General features: G+C 41.8%; 1 protein-coding gene across 1 annotated transcript in view; it reads right to left on the bottom strand.

Moving 5' to 3' along the window:
* Positions 1 to 25,373, bottom strand: part of myo3a (myosin IIIA) — a 61,090-nt gene that overhangs the window by 19,008 nt on the left and 16,709 nt on the right. The window contains exons 3-19 of the mRNA XM_071895409.2: positions 24,856 to 24,960; positions 24,566 to 24,665; positions 18,621 to 18,697; positions 14,507 to 14,652; positions 10,441 to 10,506; positions 9,994 to 10,149; positions 9,391 to 9,432; positions 7,990 to 8,086; positions 7,276 to 7,392; positions 6,584 to 6,688; positions 6,078 to 6,161; positions 5,416 to 5,618; positions 4,556 to 4,654; positions 4,321 to 4,435; positions 2,191 to 2,317; positions 1,138 to 1,348; positions 349 to 496 (exon numbers count right to left, since the gene is read on the bottom strand). Of these exons, the coding sequence (XP_071751510.2) occupies positions 349 to 496; positions 1,138 to 1,348; positions 2,191 to 2,317; positions 4,321 to 4,435; positions 4,556 to 4,654; positions 5,416 to 5,618; positions 6,078 to 6,161; positions 6,584 to 6,688; positions 7,276 to 7,392; positions 7,990 to 8,086; positions 9,391 to 9,432; positions 9,994 to 10,149; positions 10,441 to 10,506; positions 14,507 to 14,652; positions 18,621 to 18,697; positions 24,566 to 24,665; positions 24,856 to 24,960 (1,998 nt within the window). The remainder of the gene's footprint in view (positions 1 to 348; positions 497 to 1,137; positions 1,349 to 2,190; positions 2,318 to 4,320; positions 4,436 to 4,555; positions 4,655 to 5,415; positions 5,619 to 6,077; positions 6,162 to 6,583; positions 6,689 to 7,275; positions 7,393 to 7,989; positions 8,087 to 9,390; positions 9,433 to 9,993; positions 10,150 to 10,440; positions 10,507 to 14,506; positions 14,653 to 18,620; positions 18,698 to 24,565; positions 24,666 to 24,855; positions 24,961 to 25,373) is intronic.

The raw sequence follows: 25,373 nt of genomic DNA, 5'->3' as shown, positions 1-25,373 counted from the left end.
AACTCCTAATTGACCCTCGTTGGGGATGATTTATAGTGCCTCTCCCTGGGTGAGACTAAATCATTTAACATTAGCAAACCATTCTCTGCCCCCAAGGCAAAACACACCCACGAGACCACATAACGGGAGAATCGCGAACCCCATTCTCCCGTAAATAAAGACAGCAGCATATTTTACCCTTGCCAGCTCTCTTAAAGCACGAGGTGACAAATGATGACATGCTATCACCATTTAGATGGAAATGAGGTAGTATCAAGGTGAAAAGTGCATACGAAATACTTTCCCAAAGGTGCCGAAGCACTCAGAAAGTCGTCATGCGATTTCAGTGACAGGTCGGCTGCGCTGTACCTGCTCCCATGCGAATATGTGTTGATTGAAGTAAAACTGGATCTGCTCGTTGGCGATGTTGATGCAGAGCTGCTCAAAGGAGTTCTTCTTGAAGTTCTCGAAACCGAAGATGTCCAGGATGCCGATGTTCAAGCCCTTGTCATCCTCTCTGGCGGGGAGAGGAAGAATGACAGGTCAGGCAAGTGCTACAGTAACAGAAAGAGATATAGTAATAGTGAAACTGAAATCACGTTTCTTACACATTTCCCATTTAAAAATTCTATTCTTGACTGGTTTGATATTTTGGTTAGTGTCCGATAAATGATTGCTGTCAGCAGCTGGGCAACATCCCAACTATTTCATATCACTGCTGAAGATGAAGATGAAGATGATTATTCTTCACAAGAACAACTATCATTATATATGAAATGACAGTGGGTCTACAACTATATACAATGTGCAGTCATGTGTATCAAGACCATGTTTTGGCAGAAAAAATGTGTCCATGGCACTCTTCCCATACAAAAACTAAAAAGCCTTAATTATTTATTGGCTAATACATAGCATACACATGTTAAAAATGTTTAAAAATCACAGACACATTGCGGCACATACATAGCCTTCCTCAGGGTGCAAAGATCAGTTTTCCATGCTTTCTAGACTTTTGTGCAAATCCCATAGCTTTCAGGAGCCGGTAATTATCAAATCCACTGTTCATACTTTTCCTATTTGTATAGGAATTTGCGAGACGACCACATTCCTGCATTCATCACATCTAACCGAACCACATCACACTTTTCCCCATCTCACCCTAGGTGGCTGTCGGGCCGGAGCAGGGTGTTGATGCGGTTGACAATCCAGCTGAAGAGACGGCCGTAGAGGGCCTTGCCCATGGCGTCCCGCACCTCCGCCGCCTTCTCCACGGTGTTGGGCCTGACGATGGTCTCTCCCCGGGCCACCACACAGTGGGAGGTCAGCGCCTCCTGGAGCTCATCTGAGCGGATGCACAGCAGCGACGACACTGAAGGGACACGGGATGAGAGATGAGATGAGGTGAGGAAACGTTCAATTTCCAAAGTTGAAAGAGAGCAGGGGCATATGTGCAGGGTGTGTAAATGTGCATCCTTTACTATCCTCATTTCAGACTCAAAGATGAGGGTAACGCATACATAATGTGACCGTAAAAAAGGAACATGCATTGAGTTGATAGAAAATCACTTAATGATGAATGTGTAGCCATTATTCATTGTTTCTTCATGGAATTGCAGATGATCAGAGCCTAAATATACAAATAGTGAGACAAATATGTGCGGTCCCATTTTGACAAACAACCAGAAAACAGAAAATTCATTATTCATGAAAAGCATGTAGCTTGTTCTAAGTATGATAAGCAAAGAAAGTCTAGCATCATCTGCTGCAACACTAATGCTCTCCTGCTCATCCATCATATCTAGCAGATAAACCTCATCTAGACAGCTCTGTAAACTACCAGGCACAGCAGACGTTCATATTTAGAAAACACAATAACAGAGGACAACAATGTCCCGTTGTATTACGGTTTGTACACTGGGTCCATTGCAAATACACGTTTTGAAATGATGTACCCCCAAATACAGTAATAGCATTTCTATACCAATGGATAAATCATTTCCACACAATATGTTCCGGTATTTATCTCCACTGCAGCTTAGTCCACCTTGAGCTCTCTGCAGAGGTAACGGAGAACAGCAGAGGAGTGGGGGGGGGGGGGGGGGGGGGGGGGGGGGCAGGGGGGTGCGGTGGGGGATTAGCACAGAGAATTCAGAGTCATGTTAGCTTTTACGTCATCACACAAGGGAGTGTAACCGCGTCCCTGTCTCTCACCATTCTCCAGGACAGAGACGTTGGAGATGTCGCTCTTGTCTGTTTGGTGCTCCGTGGCAACCGGAGAAAACTCTATGTCGCCTGAGTTGAGGATGGCAGCCAGCGTGCTGTAAACACTGCCCAGCTCCTGTAGGACAGACAGACAGAGATGGAGGACAGGAAACGTATGATGACTAGCTCGACAGAATTGATTTATCTGGATGGGAATTTAAATGAATAATTTGTGAAATATCTATTTAAATAAATGTCTGTTTTTCTACGCTCTATCACCGATTGATATAACGATTGATATAATAGTCATTCAACTTATAGCCAGTTCATGAAGGCTTTTGCATTTGCTACATTTGCTGTTGTAAACACTCTGTGTCTGGTAGGTCTTTGATGACATGATTGATGCATTTTATGTTTTCGGCAGCAGCAACCGTGGTCCGATTGGAATAAATAGAAGAAGAACTGGGTAGTTCTGCACCTACAGAAACTCAAATTTCATCAACAGAAAGTCCAAGGAAAAAGACGCCACAGCACTGGACACACTGTTTGAAAGACAAGTGATTTGGGAAGTGCAGTGCAAAAAAACAAAGATATCAAAACAAAACAAAATATTTTTTAGATTACCATTTTAATACAGCCTTCATTCACCAGTGGCGTTTTCACAAGTCTGTCTGTTTGATTTTTCTGATGGTACTGGTACATGTCATGTCCTTTACTGAGCATGATGCTGTCCACAGACTAATAGCTTCCAAGCTCTCTCCAAATGGGCAGCTACTGTCTCAAAGCTACGCCTCAAAATAGATTACATCGCATCAAAGATACACTTTATATACGCATTCTGTGATTTCATGCAAGACGAGAAGTTGAATAGGAGGCAGTTCCTCCAGCACTGCCAAGCGATTACAGGATAAGTGCTATTGACGTGCAGATCCCAGAGGCAATCAGTTCTTTGGGCCTCATTAGCCTCCACACTGCCAACGGCTGACTGCCTACATGTGCCTATAACATCACGCTGCACCACCAGCCACACACTGACCCTGACTAACCGCTCTTCCACTGTGTTTTGAAGCTTGTGTTTATTGTTTGAGTCACTGATTAGCATTCTTAACCCATGCTCACTACATATTGTCTATTAGTTAGTTTGTGGTTATCATACATCAGAGGTGGAAAGTAACTAAGTACATTTACTCACTTTACATTTTGTGAGACTTTATACTTTTACTCCTGTAGTTACTAGTTACTTTGCAGAATAAGGTTTTACATGCAAAACATATGATAAACTCATAAAATATGTTGCGTTATAGAGTTTAAACTCCCCAACAGTACATGGAGCAGTTAGACCTACAACTTTAAAATATTTCTTACATGTTAATGCATCAATAATCTAACTCTGAACTGGACCGTTCTTCAGAATGAGTACTTTTACTTTTGACACTTAAGTACATTATACTGCTAATATTTCTAAACTTTTGCTTAATTAAGTATTTTTCCATTTTGCTACTTTTACTGAAGTAAAGGATTTGAGTACTTTTTTTGCTATTATCAAAGATATACAACTTTCCAATGTAACCAGGTAGAAATGCCAATGCAATAAATGATTAGAACCATAAATCTTATCCATTTGTTTGACAACATCCTTTGTTTTGAGTTGGCCTGTGCAGCTACTTTGGCGACACATGATCTATCCTCCAGCAGAACCATTTCAGCCAAAAGATGCGGCCCCCATTTAACACATTGATTTATCACTGTAAGTAAACTTTTGACTGGAGGGCTTCTACTTTTAATGCAATATTTTTCCATTACAGTATTGCTACTTTTACTTAAGTAAAGGTTTGAGTGCTTTTTCCACCACTGTCATACACTGACTTTCCTCACTAAGGATTATCTCTATTCAAACATGAAGCACATTGGGTGACTGTTTGTTTCTATGTTGGTACTCACATCTGTGCACATGTATATGTGTGTTTGTCTGTGTGTCCATGCGTGCATTTGTACATGCAAGTGTCAAGTACATATGTGCATATGCAGAACGTGAGTGCGTGTGCGTGTCTGCCCAAATGCAAGGATCAAGGTTATGCTGAACCTTGTGGGTAGGCCTCTTTCGGCTTTGTAGCCAGTAATTAATGCAGCGGTCTGTACCTCCAGGGTAAATCCAATGACTTTGAAACACTGCTCCACCGCATCAAACTGCTCCTTGTAAAAGGCGTTGCTCACGATGTCAGGCCCTAATTTAATGTGCTCATTACACAGATACCTGCAGGACAAAAAGAAACACAAATAAGATCAGGATCGGGGTCTCGGGGAAGTAGGGGGTTTCACTATGTGAGTGGGGAATAACAGTGTTTAAGACAAGGTTAAGGAATGTCAAACATACTTAGGAGTTTTGCTGTCGGAGAGCTTGTAGTGGGCGAGTTTCTTCCTGTCAGCCAGACCAGCGTAAATGTAATAGAAGATGTGGAAGTTCCTCTCGCCTCTGTAAAGACACATATAATTCAAATCGTAAAAGCACAAGACATTTGACAGCTAACACTCATGTTGCTAATTTGCTGAGTGTCAAATCTGTTTTGCTAATACGAGGGATGACGGGAGGAAAAACAACAGACAACAAAACCAAAACGTCAAGGCATCTTTATAACATAATTTTTGCCAAAACATGGATTCTCCTTGTCAGATATCCCACCAGAATTAAAATTCAATAGCGGCCTGAAGGAAAGTGTAGCTACACATGACGCTCACAGCCAATTCAAACCCTCTGCCCTCTGTGTCTGTTTTCTAATGGAATACTCAAGTCTGCCTTTGAAGTTCCAATAAGGACACTTGCAGGACCACAATCTTTGATCAAACAGGAAATAAGCTCGCCCCTCCACTTGACCCTGTGTGCTCCCCAGACACATGATAAAAAAAAAGATAGATTGACTGAATTGCAAGGTGAAGGCGAACGCCACCTGCTTCAGATGGAGGAGTATAGGAGAAAAGAAAGAGAGAGAGAGAGATAGACAGAGAGAGAGAGAGAGAGAGAGTCTATTACGCACTGATCCCTGGCCAATAGGCTGAAAAAATAACCCTTTTGGCCAATGTCCTTTCAGAGACACACAATTTACATTTCTATGAATGTCAGTGTCAAATGAGGGTCATAACAGTGTCATACCCTCATAAATGTCATGGGGTTGCTAGGATACATCATGTGAGGACTTTATTTAACAAAGACAGAAAGAAGGAAAGCATGCTATTTACACAGCCTGGTGGATGACTCTGGATTTCTCCAGCAGGTACTCGGATATCTGCGCTCCCACCACCGTTCCTCCGCAGGTGAACTTCATCTCCAGGTACTTGCCGAAGCGGCTGGAGTTGTCGTTGATGACGGTGCAGGCGTTCCCAAATGCCTCCACCAAGTTGTTGACCAGCAGGATCTTCTCCTGCAGTGTCCGATTATTGGCCTGAATAAAACATTATATAAGACCATCGCTGGTAAGTAAAGTGAAGGAAAGATAATGATTTTGTGAGAAAATGATGTATAAATTTCTGGCTGCTGCTGTTCTATTCTTATTAGTAATATCAAAAGTGACGTTGCCTTTGCTTATTTCATTCCCCCATTCATTTGACATCCAAAAAGTGAATCGAAGCGCTTCAAATTTCTTTCCAATTAGTTTGTGAAATCATGACTGACTCCAGCTGGAGCCTCAAACCAACTACGGTCTTTCAAACCGCAAGGCCGCCCTACTGGGTTAACCCACTCTGCTTCCACTGCCTGTGTCACTCTGAAACGCTTCCGTACAGATTATTTATCCTCTGAAGCAATTTCTGATTTCTTCACAGTCGTAAATATCCCTTTCTGGGTTTTCAAATAGGAGGGAAACTTCAATGTCATGTTGCGTTTAGGGAAGCTTATGACTCACCTTCCCCAAAACTGTCAGCTGCTGCACCAACTGATGAGCGCTCTCCGTTTTCCCCGCTCCACTCTCGCCGCTGATCACTATGCACTGTACACAGAGTCACAGAGATAGTATTCAGTTTCAGGTATTCATAACTACTTATCTCAAGTACACAAAAATAGCAGTACTAATAATAGTACTAATGATACTACTACTATTAATCCTGCTAATCCTCCTCCTAATCTTGCAACTGCTACTACAACTACATCTACTACTGCCTTTACTACTACACCTACTACTACTGCTGCTAATAACAATAGTAATATTAGTAGTAAAATTACAGTGCTGCAAAAAAGGACTGTTGATTCCATTAGTACTGATAGCTTTAGAAACCATATTTGTCTTTCAAACAAATTAACAGTACTACAACAGTATCAAAAGTTCAGCTAAATGCAACTTTTTTGCTCTCAGTATGCTGTAATAAATACATGAATACGTAATGAAACTAGATGTTCTGAACAACACATTACCTGGTCTGCATTGTATGTCACCATGGACTGGTAGGCGATATCAGCCACAGCAAAGACGTGCGGTGGGTTAGCTGTGCGCTTCGCTCCTATGTACATCTTAGTGTACTGCGAAGAGGGGAGGGTTGAGGATAAAAAGACTTATTTAAACCATGTTTATCAATGCAGTGGATGCTTATCGCTACTATGTAGTTTGAAAATCAATTAATAGCATCAAGAGGTGAATTTGCTAATCACAAAAACAAATTGTATTGTCATTTTTATTGGAAGAAATATTACAAAACTCATGTCACTACACCCACAGAAAGTTTTCCTTTGTAAAAGGACACTTACATTCCCAAAGCCTTGTGTAACCATACAATATTATGCTTTTGTTCGGCAAGGAGAAAAATAAAAAATAGCTACATATTTGGAGCAAAGAAAAACATGATGATTGATAGGAAAATACAGTCAGTGAAGTATGGAAGAGGCAGAGAAAGAGAGGCAGTGTCTGTGTGTGTGTGTGTGTGTGTGTGGGAAGGTTAAATGGGATGCAGCAGACTCTGAACAAATGCAGAGGCACTAATGAGATATGGTGGGCTACATTCAGGGCATTATTGGCCAAATGTACAAGCACGCATGCGTGAACACACACAAACACAAAACACAAACACGCGCACACACACGCACACACACACACAAGCCTATCCACAGACCTGCGGAGTGTACATCTCCATCGTACGGAAAGGATTGACTGCGATGAGGATGTCTCCCACGTACGTATATATCTGATCCCTTCCATAGCGATTCTGAAGCTGTTCTGTGACTGTGTTCTGAAAAAAAGAAACAATCAAGACTCATTCTCCAGATATAAAATGTCGATTTAATATGTTTTCAGGTAAACAAGCCATAAACTTACTAGATCATCGTCAGAATCATAAGAGATAACTAAAGGATAATCATTATTAGAACCTAAGTACTTTAGCCCATGTCTTGCCTCAAGTCAAGGCCTGTGAGGACTGTAACATCAATGTATTATCTTCATGTCACACGTTGATTAATTTCCCTGTCTTCCCACTGCCCAGACAGGTGCATCAACAACAGCAGGGCGGCACTGCCCCCCTCATACTGCAAAGCGTCTCATCTTGAAGGATGGGTGGAAATATCCGCTGGCAACGGAGACTGGTTGTATCATTCAATACGTCAATGGGGCGCTCAGATTTGATAAATTGCTCTAAATGTAATTTGTACAAAAGACGCTGCTGAGCTTTTCTCACTCTATTCAGTCAACCAATCAACATGGGAGCTTGGGAACAATTATGCTGAATGCTGTAGTTAGCGCTGGGAACAACATGTTTTCCTTACAAATATCAATGATAATATCTCAGGCCTTCCTACAGTATATGACAGGCTAATCTTGACTTTCTTACCTCATCTAGAACTTCTAGGGTGGCGAGGTCTTCCACCTCATCTGCGGCAAGCTGTGTCTTCATGTGGCTGCCTCTTTTAGTGTGAATGCGCTCATGCCTGGAATTCACAGGATGCACAACCAAAAGTCTCTTACTGAGCGATGTATGTAATGTATGTATCTAAATGCATGAATATATAAATGAAACAACCATATGAGCATTTGAATGACATAACAATGAGTGATGCTGCTAAAGGTGTTTGCTGAGACACAGTGGTAAATCTCTTCACTCCTAAAACAAACCCAGAAGAGCCTAAATATAATCAAAGCTTCAACCAGATTCAACCAAAGATCTAAATGTAATTACAAAACACCATATAATCAATGCTGAACAATTGGGCCCATCAGTATGCAGTTCCCTCCTTCCCCTCACTGCCTTGGCCGGGGCTAAATGGTCTCACCAGGTGTGGAGAGCCTGAAGCTGACTGCAATACAGTTCAACCAGATATTAATCAACCTTAATCTGCCTGACCCTCGTTCCAGGAACGCTCTTCGTTCCCGGTTTCATTAGACGCCACATAGGCACGAGCATGTTTCCTTTCTGCCCTTCAATAGACCAGGTCATTCAAGATAGTAGCCTCGTGATGGATGTTTATTTTTGGATACATTGTGGGGAATAAGGTAAACCAGGAGGCCGCCATCTTTCAGCATCTTGTCTATCTCAAGCAGCAATGGAAGGACTTCACATCTAAAATCCTACTGCCAATCCTTGTAGTGTGACTATTTGTAGTGGCTTACCATCTTAAACGCCAGTTGAACTAAGAGACTGAAATTATCAAAATGTAGCTACATGGCCATGGCGCTAGCAGCACATTTAGTGGTGCAATCCAAACTACTGTACCAGCTATTAGCATTATTAGTGGTGCAAAGCCTTACCATGAAGTACTGCAGTTTGTAGGAATACCTCATGACATCCTACTATGCCCTCTCATGTAATGTGATGTAAGAACCCAAAATAAGTAGTTTGAATTTGAGCCAAAGATTTATCAGTATGTGGCTGGTGGCTGGTGGTAATTTCCCACCCTGATTGCAACCAACCTCTGAAGTGAAATTTGGATACCATCTGCTGCTGTGGTTAGTTTACGAAGACATTTATGACCCTGGTTACACTACGACAAATGTTAGGACATTCAGAAAAGACAAGGTACAAAAGACAGAGGAACGAGTAACAACGAAATGACTCATATGGAAATTATTTTAAATAATGGCAGGGTGGTAAGCATGAAAACAATCTAACATCAGTCCATGTAGTTGATTGCAAATACATGTGTGATCACAACTACAACAAGAACTCTGACCGGACAAAAAAAAAAAAAAGCCAATTATCATCTACTCCTACTGTGGCACAAGAGGTGTGGGTTACCTGTCATTACTGTCTTTGCTTCTGTCTGTCTTTCCATGATGGCTTAAATGACAGAAATAACATTAACATTTCATAAACGGAGATGTCACATTTTCAAAAGGGGGGAGATCTGGTATCTCAGCCAACACTCATTTGACACACACTGTACAGCCTCCACCTCAAGAGATGTTGGTGCAGGATTGAGCAGTTGTTTATGTAAAGGTGACAGGGCTTGTAAAACATCCAGCAAGGAGACTAATTTGGATTACTGTCTGCATCCAGACACAGAGAGTTAAGCTGCTGCCTACCACATTAAACCCACTGACAGGCAGTCTTGCAACCTTTAAGTTATTCCCAGGGGTTTGAAATGGAGACTATCAGGCACTTTATGGTGTGTGAGTATTCATTGCTCATGCTGCTAGACAAATAAAAAATGGTACAGGAGGACAACAACTTGTGGAGTTTATGTGATAAAGGATTTTCCCACTCCTACTATTAGAACAACTGCTGCAGCTTCTACCATAACAAGATATGTGATAATGTGTGATATTGTTCTACACTTGACTTCCCCATGAAGGAAACACAGTGGCATTCCTTGGTGATTAAATGCAGTTCAGACGGTACCTTGTTTTTTCAATGGTTCCTATTTGCTGATTGAGATCAATAAGTTCCATCAATTGTTTCTGAAGGACTTTCTCTCTGCCAACAATCTGTTTGATGAACACATGCTGGAGCAGGTCTAGTACATTTGGTCTCAGCTCAAAGTCCTTAATCAGACATCTGTAGGTTAGAAAAGGGGAAAAAGGAGGTGGTGTTGGTTGGCAAAAATGAAATGGGAGGACTGCAGTGAATGTCTTGGATTTATATTCAAAATGCGTGTGGTTATGTACTATCAACCTAAAGATGTATTATTCAGTTAAAACAGCATTTGTACAGTGCCAGTCCAATCATTGAGGCAGTGTTTACATTGGGCATAACAAAACCGCATGCACACACACGCATAAAACACAAAGACACACACTCACGCACACATACACACGCAGCCACCCGTGCAGCGTCCTCCACACTCACTTGCAGATGAAGTCATTAAAGTCGTCAGACCACAGCTCCGGCTGGTGGAGAGTAGGAGGAGGGTTTCTGTTAAGGAAGAAATGGAAAAGATAAATGGAAAGATAAGATGAGATGGGATTTGCGCAGACAGGGGGGAAGAACAAAGGCCAATGCTTAGAGAGCGACTGATGGAGTGAAATCTTAACACGGGAACTATTCTTCATCCAAGGCATCCAGAGGCATTTCTGCTATGGTTCTGCACTCATAGACCGAGGCAACAACAAACGGCCTTCCATCTGTGCAACTGGGTGGCACTGATATTGACAATTTATGGCCAAAAAATGCAACTGTCAGTAAAATTGGATATCAAACAAAATGTAAGCCTGTCAGACATTATACTTTATCGCAGCACTATGGCACATACGCACATATTCAACATTTTAATCCATATCCTAACTCTTGATAGCTCTTGATGGCCATAAGTTTTCTCCTTTAAAAAGCGAATTCAGACAGACAACCACCGTTAAAGGGTCAAGGGTAACAAAAGCCCCACAGCTGAGGAACAGCTAATTTGCTGTAATTCCTACTCCTGCTTTAAGTACTTTTTTTTTACAAGAGGGTGCTTGGCAAGTGGTTGAGGAGTCAATACTGCCTGCTAATGCACTGGAGCCTTTTTCACACCGGCTCTGACAGCGATTAATTGGTCTAATGAGAGGGCATACATCTCCTGTTTATCACACAACACACCCCATATAGACAGTGAATGCATCGGACATTTAAATGGAGTCTGTTCTGCTAATGCACTGACTATTAAAGTGTTTTCTTATCCGGAAGACAAACAGGGTGTCGGGAAGACGGCTTGGGGAGGGGAGCACATTAGCAATCTAAATCATACAACTATTAAGAATGTTTAATGCCCTGCACATAAACATAAGGATATATTCAATTTTTGTAATTTTAATATCCTGTTCATACCCCTCTTACTCATGTAAACTTTGTATTTTTACCCACTGTGTCTTGCTACGGATTCACTTCGCACAGTATGCGATGCAAATGTGAAACTTAATCTCCTCTTTTGCCCCAAACAGAGGATAAAAGCTAAACCCGTTACACACCTGCAGAGTTATGTATTTAGGCGAGCCTTTTAGCCTTTAACCTGCTCCACTGTGTATTTCTGACATTTGAGCAGGGATTTCGGTTTGTGCATACCCTTGTGCCCCTGCCATCCCAATTCCTCTCTCTCTCTCTCTTTCTCTCTCTCTGTCTGTCTGTCTCTCTCTCTCTCTCAGGACAGGGAGACAGGAAGAGACAGTCAGAGAAAGAGAAAGCTAGAGAGAGAGAATCTTGCCTGTGCTTGTGTATGTTTGTGCTTGGAGTGCTTGGTGCAGAAGTATTAAAGATGTTTGGATGACATTCTCCCACAGGTACAAAAGTATATTGTAGGTTCCATCATGAAGACCTGCTGAGGAATAGACCTTATTCAGCTGGGGTCCAACTTGATATCAAAAACAAGGTGGGGAAACTTGACCGGAAGTGTGACCTTGCCCTGAATCAATGCATTGAATGTGGCATTCTGGATTAAAGACCAATAACATCAACAGTGCGTACAAAACGATAAGTTCCCAGTCAAAACCTGCATGGAAATTGACCATGTCTATTCAATCCTGAGCATCAGTTCACCTCGTTCTCCTATAATTTGGAATTTGACAATATATATAAGTGATAGGCTTATCACTGGCTTGACAACACAAAACATTTATAGTGTTGTAGCTTTAGGTGCAGCTGGTAATCCTGGTTCAGTTCTGCTTAATGTTTCTAAAGTTGTGATTTTGCAGGTGCGTATACAGCATGTAAAAGGTTTTTTATAATATCTAGGTTGGCAGCTTCACTTCCATTTTTACATTCTCAACCTTGCCTCATTTTCATTCAGACCAAATCCAAAATGGTGACTAGCATGACTAAAGTATATAGCTTCTGGACATTTTTGTGATGTCATGCTGCTAGTGACAATATTTGAAGCAGAAACCCATATATTTCCTTTAGTCTGAGCTGGACACCTAGTGAAACCCCACCCCACTACGCATATATGTAAAACATTCTGGATAACAACTGAACTGGAAATAAAACAACACAATATTAATGGATAAAAAGGCATTTAGGCAAAGTAGGGAACAGATCGAAATGATTTGATTCTAACGAGTGATTCTCCTGACATTAAAATGAGTGCCGTCCTCTACCATCTTCTGCTTCTATTTGCTACCGTTTAGGCAAAACAAAATTAAACAAGATGGAGTGTAGTTTAATTGATGCCTTGAGCATGGCTTTTCCATGAGTAGCCGATGAATGAGCCGGAGCAGTGAGAGGAGGGAAGTGAGGAGTGTGAATAGAAAGCCTGAAGCTCTGGTAGCAGCAGTCACATAGATTCTGAGAAAGCTGTGTGATGGCTCCTGTGGAGCGTGACCCCCTGAGCAAAAAACACAGGACAGCTATGACAGAGGAATGGCCTCTGTCTGTGTGTCTGTGTGTGTGTGTGTGTGTACAGTATGTGTGTGTGTGTGTGTGTGTGTGTTGGAGTACATGTGTGTAGGTTATTTTGTACGAGTCTACATGTAGGTATTTGAGAGAATATGAGAGAGAAAATGGTTATATATGCAAAATAAGACATGCATGTACTGTATGTGTGTATGTTTGTGTGCCCACGTTTGTCTGTATGTGTGTGTGTGTGTGTGTGTGTGTGTGTATTGGAATACGTGTGTAAGTTATTTTGTACGAATCTACATGTAGGTATTTGAGAGAGAAAATGAGAGAGAAAATGGTTATATATGCAAAATAAGACATGCATGTACTGTATGCGTGTATGTTTGTGTGCCCACGTGTGGCTGTATGTGTGTGTATGTGTGTGTGTGTGTGTGTGTGTGTGTGTGAGAGAGAGTGGGCGCACACTGTTGCAGGGCAGTGATGGACAAAGTGCTGCGCCGTTGAGATGGCGGCGATGATAAGTGCTTATGCAGCTCTCAAACCCGAATCAGGAGAGAATAAACAATTACTTTTCACCTTCAGCCCACAACACACACAGATGAGAGAAGGGTGGCTGCGCTCTCAGCCTCCCCCACAGAACGAATGGGATCAGGGCCAGCAGGGGAGTGGTTTTATGGCTAAGCCCCTGCAAGCAAAAGAAAGCCATTTGGAATGAAAAGACTGCACTTTGTCTGGTGACAGCTTGTATAGAGAAGCAAATCATTGCATCAGGGAACTGTAGATGGCAATTTATTTTCGATCCCAGTACAAGCTCTGCGCAGAGCCCCGACTTCACATTCCCCTCTGCCAACAGAATAGGAATGTAATGGAAATAAGCCCGCTGTCCGCATTTCATATATAAATTGGATGAAATCTTAACTTGTTTTTATTCTGATGTTGGGAAGTAATGTGTTAAGTTGCGTCTTAAAAGCATCTTCTTCTTGTTGCGTACTTTCACAGGACAGGATTAGTATAAACACAAAAGTAGCATCAATAAGTGTAACATCAGTAGACAGTGAACAATTACACTAAATGTATTTTAAAAACATGTTGCAAGACCGAATGAGCTGGACCACTGGGCCACTGTTCAAACTGAAAGATGGCAAACTTCAACTAATGAAAACTTTTAAAAATATACATAGGGAAGGATAATGAAAATTTGGACAACATGAACTGTCTTCATAAGAAATTGGTGGATTTGGCGCTTCATAATTTCATATAATTTGTGGCTATTAAATCAAGTCACTGACCAGGCTAAGATGGTTTCCTTATACTGAAGCACTGCCATGAACCACCCCATTATTTTCCTTATATGTATGTAAATGCCAGCTAGCCAATAATATTATCATAGGAATTTAAAAACAAAATCATGTCTGGTAAGATAAGAATCAAACATATTATTTTTTTGTCTCAAGTTGGTACTGTTAGCAAGCCAGCCTAGCCAAAGAATAGAATTCATGCTAATGCTAGGAGAGAGAGAGGTGCTAGGTGAAGAAATAAGAGCCAGCAAGAAAAGGTAGAAACATTTTTCTCTGGTGACAGAGGTTGCAACGGTCTGTTGGAGGCTCACCTGGGTATTTTGAAGAGGGCTCTCATAGGGTGGAGGTCAGAGAGCGGCGGGTCTCCATCTCCCAGCTCTATGGCGGTGATGCCTAGGGACCAGACGTCACAACGAGCATCGTAGGTCGAGTCCAACTGCTGCTCACATGCTATTACCTGCAACATCCAGGGGAGGACAAAAGAATGAAAACACCACATGAAAAAGGACTTTTTTAGTCAAAGACAATTTAAGTCAAATGCCAATTAGCAGTATGTGTCAGCTATAGTATGAAAATCATCACTTTTATATCCCTTTTATATGAACCAGAGTACCGAATTACAGGTGTAGTGGACAAAAACTGCAAAGTTAGTGGTCTTAAGATGGAGTTTACCAACTGTGATAGATGCTTAACTGGATAGGTGCTAAACACCACAAAAACTATGCCCTCAAAAATGACCACAGAAATGAATCAGCACCTCTGTGAGACAGTCTCAACAGAAACTGTAGACTGAGCTTCACAAATGTCATATTTATGGCAGGGCTGCCATTCAGAAACCACTTGGATCCAAGGCCAACGCACAAAGACGCATAACCTGTTGTAAGCAGCACAAAACCTGAAGCTCTGGGCAATGGAAAACAGTAATACAGTTTCATAAGTCTAGATTGGTTTATGTTTGGAAAAAGCCAAAGGATGCTGTCAACCCACAATGTTGCCAACTGCTAGAAATAGTGGATCTGTAATCAATACAAGCCATCTTGTGGGAGTCATTAGATATGATGATTGCTCTGCATAGTCGTATAATGGCCAAGGAAGCAGCCATTTTACAGAATGAGGTGCACCCTATGGTGCAAACACCGTTCACTCATCATGTTCCCTTATTACAAAATGATAATGCCCTCATGCACACTGCTGAACAAATCTGAGAGTGGTTTCATGAACACTAGGATGAAGTCAAACTCCTTCCATGGCCTCCCAGATGATGAGATCTGGACATTATTGAACCTTTATGGGACGTTTCGGGGCAAATATGATTTCCGCTTCCCTCATCCCTCAAAGAACTGCAGGCTTTCCTTCATGAAGAATGGTCCAATATCCTTTTACACAGTTCAGAACTTGCATGACAGCAATTGAAAGTGGAAGGTGGCTCTACTCCTTATTAGGTACTTAATATTCATATATTGTTAGGCGTTTCTGTTATTTTGTCATCCCCTGTACATGCGCATGCCCCCCCCCCCCCCACACACTTACACACATGGACACACACACACACACACACAGAGAGACAACAAAAGAGTGATGCACACACACACAACACACTAAACAAACATCTGTAATAGAGTAATATGTCATCTGCAGAGTTGTCCAATATCAGAGGGGGAGATTATGGATTGTACCACAATTCAGCCAGAGCTACAGTCTCATCATCATCTGCTGTGGGCAATATAGCACACACACACACACACACACACACACACACACACACACACACACACACACACACACACACACGTTCACTTAGCCAGACACTTTCATCAGCATCAACACAGGACACACACATGCTCATACACGCACAGACAGTCTATCATCAACATCCTTAGGGCAACATGGTACCCAATCAACAATATGAATCTGAATCTCTGAGTGAATGGGAGGCAAATGTGCACGCACACACACACACACACACACACACACACATACACACACCGTCAGTGTCAAATATCTTCAATCAATATAATTTATCTGGTAACATGGTTCTCAATTGTCATGTAAGGTGCTTTATGTACATGCACATAATGCCAAAACAGGCATAAAATCATTGTCAGTTTGCTAATAAGAGATCCAAGAAACAACAGCGCACACACACACACACACACACACACACACACACACACACACACACACAATTGTACCCTACATGTCTACATACCACCGGCTAGGAATACAGGAAAATTAATCTGTTAAATCTATTCCCATTATGCACAAAAATGTTTTGAGCTACTTATACAACTATCAAAAGTGTATTCCCCAAAGAGAACACAGCCTAGGTTTAAAATGATCATCACTGAATGCACAAACATTGCATGCAGCTCTGGTCAAAAATGAAACACATCCAACAATTATAATATTGTGCAAACATCGCTGAACTTACCCCACAACTCAAAGTGACTTAAGTGAATCCTCTGTAGTAACAGGTAAGACTAAATGTGCTGATGTATCCTCTAGAAAATCCGTCTTTATGAACCAAAGCTCAAAGCAAATAACCAAAATCTTTTCCTGTCATATTAATTAATCCTTATGAAAAATTCTCACTCTTGATTCCCAGAAGACATCAACAGATCTTCCAACCTAAGGCTTCCCAGTCTCACCTTGGCCTCTCTAGCTCTCTCTAAGGACTTTCTTCATGACCGTGCATCTTACTCAAATCAGATTAAAATCCTTGAGTCCTGACCAGAATACGTCATGTACTGTATACGCTAATTCATTACAACAATTTGCAAAACATGCAAACCGCATGTAAAAGCATCCTTTTTTATTTGGCAAGTCGATTTGCAAGGTTATTCTAAGCAGGGTAAGTCAGGGACAGAGCACACACACACACACACACACTGGGAGGCAAGGCATTTCAAAACCAGTGTAGGCACAATGTTAAGGTAGTGTACAGTAGAGGAGTATAGGCTTACCCAGTTTCCCCACAGGGATCATTAATGTTTAATCTAATCTAATCTTGATCAGTGTAGAGAGTAGGTGTGCAGAGGGGGGGTTAAGGGACGCCAGAATTTACTGTTGAGCCTTCTGCAGGCGGTGTGGGCCGAATCCAATGAAAGATGGATGGGAAGAGTCCACTTGATAACCCGAGTGACAGTGACCTGCTCTCACCCATTGCCCCTTTACTCTAACATCCAAGTTAGCCGTCTGCATAAATGCTAACTCTAATTATTACACGGCTTTGTTGAATACTCAACTGTGATTCTAAGGTCTTTTATCTCTGAATAACAGTCCGCTGTTTCAAAGAAATCATTTCACTCTGCAGGCGAGAAGTCCGGTGCTGTGCCAAAATGAATGACCATGAAAAAATCTGTTTCCTCTGTGGTGTCCTTGTTTTGTCCTCGATGTGCAAGTTGACTAATGTATGGCCCCACAACTTCTTAGTAGAATCAACGGACACTTGTGGTTTGAGATAATAATATCACAAACAAGCCGGATTTCTGTTCATTACCAGGCAACTAGGTAGGTTACTTTCTGTAGGCTACTTTATAACTTTGTTTTACCGTTTGAAAAGCCAGTGGGATTGGAAAACAATCCACAAAAATTGAGATGATTTTGTTATTTTCTTCCCTGGCATGGAATTGAGGAAAAGACACACTGCCAGGGGAAACATATTTTTGGGGGAATTTTGGCACAACAACGTCTTGCCAGATTTGGTTGCAGTTCTGCTACAGTGGTAACATGGATGCTATAGCTACAGACATCTCTATGGTTGCAGTTCTGCTTATTATTTATTTTTTTTTGGGGGGGGGGGGGGCTTGAAAGCTTGTAATTTTTTTAAATTTAAAATCAATATTTCGTGTCTAATGAGTAATGTCTTTGGTATTAGCTGTGTAGCAAGCAGGATAACGTACAAGGAGCTGGTCATTATCCCAAAATAAGCCCTAACAACGTGAATCAAACTTGATGTTAAGTGATCAGCTCACTGTACATTATCTCTTATACAGCAAAGGGGATCGTCACATCAGATCTTGTGTATTGGCAGATGCAGAAATCAAAAACTTTACCCAATCACACATACAATAAGGAATAATATTCTACTAATATTCCTATCCTTGAACCATCATAAAAAGCACAGGCCAAAGGGATGTGATTGCAGTCACTTGTTACAGTGAAATATTGATACAAAATTATCACTTCTGAATGTAATCTGTTTCTGGTGAGAGGGTGCATGTACTGCTAAAGCACTGAGCCATGATTAAAGATGGGAAACGAATGATGGAGGCTGTCCATTCAGTTTTCTTCATGAATATTCTATTTGACAGCGTTATCTCTCTGATTGTTATTAACTATGGCCCATTGGGATCTGCTCCAGGCTAATGTAGTGGAAAGAGAAGGGCTGTGGGAGCTTTTATAGGCTTTAACGGCATACTGTACCTCTGGAGCCATCCAGAAGGGGGTTCCCACTGAGGTGTTCCTCCTCAGACGGGTATTTGTCAGCTGGGCTGAAACACCTGCAGGGAAGAGAACACACACTTCACTTTAGCAAGACTTTCAGGACATGTACTCAATGGGGATAATCTACACTATCTTAATAGCTTCCTTGATATTTTTCAAACAAAGAGCCGAGCAGCCGGTAAAAGTGATGATCTATCAAAAGGAAACAGTGAACAGTAAACAGCGGAGTGCTGCTCAACTTATTTGAGACTGAATGGATCTCAGAGCCTTCCTGTACCCCACTGATAGAGCTGTCACTATAGCGACAATGAGGGGGGGGGGGAAATGCACACATGCACGTGCGCACACACACACACACACACGCCACGCCAGGCTGCAATGGCTTTTTCTGCCAAATGATAGATTGCTTTGAATCACAAATACTTATGTAACCCCCAGGTTAGGGCATTTCAAGAACAGTATTTGAATAGAATTCAACTGTAAAGAAGCGCTGGCAGTCGGACACTACATTTCACCTTCCCTTGGATGAGATATTATGTATCTGACTGATTATTAGGTTAGCTCAATTGACATATCTACCTGTACAAGAAGAGGACAAAGTCAGGACAATCAAGTCTATGGAGAGACATTATTTTAAATTCAGCAGAAATAGGAATGCAGAGAGAGAGAGGGACAGAGAGAATGGGTGCATGTGCCCTTATGTGTGTGATATTATGTGTGTGTATGTGTATGTGTATGTATGTGTGTAAAAAGCTTGACAAGGAACATGCTGACCCACAGTCGTGACTGCAGTCCAGTCCAGACAAATCAATGTTACACTACGCTGTGATGTATCCCAAGGCTGGCTCAGCTGAAGCAGTGACCAACACACAGGAGCAGGAACCATGACAGAGGCAGAGCCTCGAGACAAAACTGGCTATCAACAAACAAAGCTGACCTATTGATACATGACTTGCTACTGTGAACCACAGAACATATAGTTTGTTCCACCGCATTTTTATATGAAACTGAATCACATAGTTTCTGCAAAATGTAACCACCTCATGTTCTAGCAGTCAGAATTGTACAACCTCCGTTCTTTCAAGCCTCTAGGAAATGGAGGTAATTTGGGAAAATGCCACAACAAAATGTCTAGATGCCAAAATGTGTTACAATTCTAGAGCCAATTTGTTCGAAATATGAAACATGCATGCATATGCATTGTGAAATGCTCTGAACAGTCTAATTTGCAATTTAAACGATTTTAATTGCATGCACCAACATGCAAAAAAGAACTATTCAAGATAAATATATTTTCAACAGCATATTATCAACAATTCCTCTTTATGTCCATTTTGTTGTTTTTGGACGACTTAATTCCCACTGTGGGTACAGTACAGTAACACAGGATGGGTGAGGATGGGTTAAAGCCAGCGGTGTAGTGCAACGCCAGGATGAGGAACGCAGGAGAAAAAAACTGAGATTCTCAACGGTTCTGTGGCAAGCATCAAAAGGGATTAGACTAATGCGCAGGAGGGGATATACATAGGGCTGACACACACACACACACACTGTACACACACACACACACACACACGGTCACACACACATGCTGTAACCAAACCACAGTACTACAGTCACACATCAACCCACATTCTCATAAATTAGCAGAACAACCCCATAGTCTTACATGCATGCAGTCACATACACATACAAACACATGCTGTAACCGACACACACAGTCACACATCAACCCACACTCAACCCACAATAATCCGATCAAACTCCTAGTTATGTTACACACACACACGTCTGCTACTATATCTGTATATCAGTGTGTGTGAGGGTACAGTCTCACAAAGAGCCCCCCCCCTATAAAAGCTCCCACAGCCCCTCTCTTTCCACTACATTAGCCAGGAGCGGAGCCCGATGGACCACACTTAATAATCATCACAGAGATAACGCTGCCAATTAGAATATTCATGAAGAGACTGAAAGGACGGCCTCCATCATTCTTTCTCTGCTCTTTTTTGGGTCCGTCTCTTTGCTAGTTTTTTTCCCCTGCTGGTGATGAGTCACTGCGGGGGCTTTATCTTTTCAGCTGCTTAGTGTAGCGTGCGCCCCTCCACATGAAAAACCATTAGTCCCAGCGTGACGCAGTGTAGCTTCGAGCACGTCTCTTCCTCCCCACCTCCCTTTTTTTGCTTTCGTCACTATGGCTACGTTCACACCGCAGGCCAGGCCTTCGTCCTGCATTTACACTGACTGGAGAACATCAGATCTGTGTCACATATGAGGGACAAATATCAGAATCGAGACACTTTCAGCAGCACGCTCTGCGTGCATTTGTTTTAAAGAGCAAGAGGAGGGATGAGAGCCAATAACAGCCCTTGATAACAGTGAATATGTATTCTGATGAAATAAGCTAACGCAAAGTTAGTTAGAAACTTTATAGTTAGAACAGTGGAGCGGGAATAAAGTTTCAAAGTAAAACGGTTCCTGTTTTGTGCCGTAAAGCAATCCAGCAGGCACACAATGTAAAATGCAGTGTAGAGGCCAGTAGAGGCTGTTCATCTTCTTTACAGTAATTATACTAATGTCTCCAAATTAATGTGGTAATGATTTTATTGATTATGCTACACCTTTAAATGTAATTACTTCCTACCTGGTTATCAGGCAGCTTCTCTCCGTACAACATGCACGAGTACAACATGAGTTCAAACTCTTCTCCCTGTTACCTCCGCACTGTTTTCATGTAATAAGCACAGTTCCATAGATACTGTACCCTCCCTATCTTGGACATTCATTACAGTTTTAGCCACAGAAGCACCAGATACTTGATAAGATGTGCTAAAGTAAACAAGAACCTCAATATCAGTAGAAAAAGTTAGATGTTATTTGTAATGCCTGGATCCCAATCACATCAAATAAATAGCCTGATATGCCCATTATCTTCTGTGAGACTGTAAAGCCTATCGCAGTGAACCTGAATCTGCAGTGATAGGGAAAGTTTGTATTCATTCTGCAGCAGCACAGATGCCTTTGACAAGAAGAGATTTAAAGTAGCCGCCTCTGTAGCAGATTAAAGTGATGGCAGGGTGACCTAGTGGTTAGAGAAACCTTCGCATCTCATCCCCCTCTCCCTCCCAATATTCCCTGTCTCTCTACTGTATCTCTCAAAAAAAAAAGGAAAAAAAATTCCAAAAAATTATGTTAAAAAATGTATGAAATGTTAACGTAATGTAACACTGTAAAGTACATCTAGTGTGGCTGGGCCGTTCTGGTTTGCGGACTTAAATAGTGATTAAGTATACTGTTACCAGCAGACTTTTCATATAGAAGTACAGTATATTCAAACAATACCTCGAGGCCAAGCTACAAAACACTGCAGATGAAGTCAACATGTGTCTACTTTTTCAACAATATGAAATATACTTTTCAATTCTGTAAAATATTTCCGTTATTTACAGTTAGGAGGACCGAAGAGGTCACACAGCAGCAATGCATTATGGGGGATCTTAGTAGGTCTAGTAACACAACACAAAACAACACTTCACGCCTCCACTGGACCTACAGGCATCACAGACTCAGGCTGTTTCAAGATGTCTATCATTTTTGTTCAACTCAATTCGGTGACAAACCAACGTCTTGGGCCAGCTGCCAGCAACCTGCTGGTTCAGCCAAAAATGCATTATGGGATAAGCCACCTGGAGACGCCATGAAGCCAGTTAGTTGTGTGCGGTTCAAGCCCTTCTTCTCCACATCGCTGCTGTGTTAGGTTACCGCTGTGGGAAGGTGCTCATTAGTTACATAATAGGTTGCATGATGGAATTATTCAGATTTGTACGGCGTATTTGTACACACTAATTATGCTAAAATCAATCAAAATCTGTTTAAACTGTTGTGAGCAAAACCTTATTTGTATCCCTACTTGACCTGTACAACAACATACTAGAATCTCATTAGTCCTGCTGAAATCTTACACAAAACATTTCTAGATACTATCATACACGTTCCAAATATGTACGTTGTAATACTGAGGACGGTATCTTCATTTTCCCAAAGTATCTTTTCCCCCAGTGAAGACACTAGGCTTGGCTCGGACAGCTGAATTACAGAAGATGTATTCACAGTGACATTTAGATATTTAACTGACACTCTTACCAAGAGGGACTTATAATGAGTGATCAGTAGAGGCTGAGCGTCTTTCTCAAGGACACTTTGACGGCACACAAGGCTGCTGATGGACACACCGGCTGCTGTAGAGATCAAACCTGTGACATGCCAATTATAGGAAGGTCCCCATAACCACTAGGCAGCCCATTTACATTCACAGGCAATACCATCTTGTGCGGTGACTTGACTTTCCTGCTGTGAGCCCAGTGATTTCCTGCTGACTCCGGTGTTGATGGAGCTGCTTTAACTTCGATGTGCTGTATGAGTCATCGCCATGTCTACTTTCACAAACACCCTCTCTTTTTTCATCCATGGGCTCTGCTCCTCCTGTCGACAGTTTTTAAAGTTTCATTCCAAAATACTATATCCAATTTGAGATAAAAATGTTGCTTGGTGGTTTTTTATCAGTACTTCAAATACACAGATGATTGTGTAAAATGCTTATTTTGTACGTAAAAGTCTACAGATAGCTTATAATTTCCATAATATTTCCAAATTGAATTGGCACAGTGGGTGTCATATTTTCAGAAAACTGTAGCTTGTGTGCTACACAACACTGGCATTTATGGCAAAGCTGCCATTCAGAAACTATTTGTAGCCAAGATGAACGAACAACAACAACGCATAACCTGGTGTAAGAAGCACAAAACCCACAAGTAATATGATCTGATAGGTCATCTTTCACCCTTTTTTCTACATCTGAACGGGTTTACATTTGGAGAAAGCAAAAGAGTGCGTTCAATCCACAATGTCTGTTGCCAAAGAAAATGAGGCCATTTTACAGCGGTACTTTTACAAACGCTACTCTCTCATGTTCCTCTCATATTCCAAACTGAAAATGCCCTCATGCACACTTCTAAACAAATCCAAGAGTGGCTTCACGAACACCAGGATGACATCAAGTGCCTTCCATGGCCTCCCCAATCAACAGATGTAAACAACAGTGAAGTATTGGAGTGCAGAGTATGAAATAAATTTCCTTCATCTGTCAAAAAAGAAGGGGAGGCTTTCCTTCTTGAAGAATGCTCCAATATAAAAGTTCAGGACTTCTACCACAGCCTTCCAAGGAGGATTAAAGCTTACTCTTTATTAGGTGCTTGATATTCATATATTGTTCGGTGTTTCCATTATTGCCATCCCCCCCCCCAGCTCCTCATAAAAGAGAGCTAAGCACTTTGTGTTTCATGCTTAGGTAAAGGCTTTTAAGAGAAGCCCGCAATTAGCAGACTAAATATAAACCTACACACATGTTGAGTGGGGATTTTATTTGTAATGAAAAGAGGCAGCTGGTTTTTCAGCCCCTGAAGAAATGGAATGAGTCAGCCCTGGAAATAGTCAGAATCACTCTGCCTATCATGAGCTTTCTATCCGGGCGCTGGTGTGCTGCGCTGAGGGCCTCATTTGGTTAAGAAAACCCAAAAGCAAATCAGCGCTAACACGGGGTGAATAACAACAATGTCCTCTGCTGTCTGCGGTAGAATGGAAGAGATATTGTGTAATGGAAGTGTATAATAGTCTACCACCTCGTCAGGCTGTGCAAATGTATTCCACCCACTCAAAGAAACTAATTGGTGGCAAATTTCGTTTGGCGGGCAATTGAAGGTAATGGATTTGACCCATCTACAGAATCCACTAAGTATAGAGACGTAACACGCTTTCCATCGAGAGAAAAATGACAATACAAAGAAAGAAGTAGTGTTACTCCTTCTTTGTCTGTCATTTTGTCTGTCTGTGGCTCTCATGCACGCATAAACAGACACGCTGCATACCAAAGTCCACGAGTTTGATCCCTCCATGCGTGGTCAGCAGGATGTTATTGCCCTTGACGTCACGGTGGATGGTCTTGTTGACATGCAGGTGTTGGAGGCCCTGAATGAAAACAAGGGGTTAACAGCTTTTCCGACAAGCACCTGCCTTTCGAAAATCACCCGGTTTAAATTCACTTGTAGTTACTTTTCATTACAGCAATTCATTCAGGAGGAGGTTGTTCAATTGAGCTGTACAGTACGTCATTGTCTCCCCCACAGCCATTCACATCCATTCAAAAGGCCAGACTTACCATGAGGGCCTCATGCAAGATGTAGGCAATAATGGCTTCATCCATTCTGTCTCCTCGCTTCAGCATGCCTTTGGCCAGATCTGTCACCGAGCCGCCGTTGCAAAGCTGCAATAGAAAAAAGCCACAAAGAAAAGAAGACAATGGGCTTTAACCTGTAAAAACTCAACATGAGTCAGCAGCAGCACACTCTGAGCTTATACAATATGCTGAAAACTGGGGCATCAAAGGTACGCATAATTTCATGCTGAGAAACGGCGGTGGATGAAACCTTTCTGATCAGAAGATTTCACAGGGAGAAAAGGGATGTTGAGAGTAATTCCGTCAATCTTTAGCGGCTTATCTTTTTGAGGCAGCTTAGTGGGAGGTGAAAATCGTGCCCATGGAAGAAATGTACGTTTTCTAAGCGGGGTTTAATCTCCGCCGTGATGACTAAGCAGAGTAAACATTAAAGATGTACAAATCATGGCCCCTCAAATCAAGCACATCCTCCTACGTTCTGAGACAATGCCAAGGTTGGT

Source organism: Centroberyx gerrardi, chromosome 22 (genome assembly GCF_048128805.1).
Source record: "Centroberyx gerrardi isolate f3 chromosome 22, fCenGer3.hap1.cur.20231027, whole genome shotgun sequence".
In the NCBI taxonomy this organism is placed as follows: domain Eukaryota; kingdom Metazoa; phylum Chordata; class Actinopteri; order Beryciformes; family Berycidae; genus Centroberyx; species Centroberyx gerrardi.
Note: the sequence above shows the minus strand (reverse complement) of the source record. Positions and strands in the feature narration are given on the sequence as shown.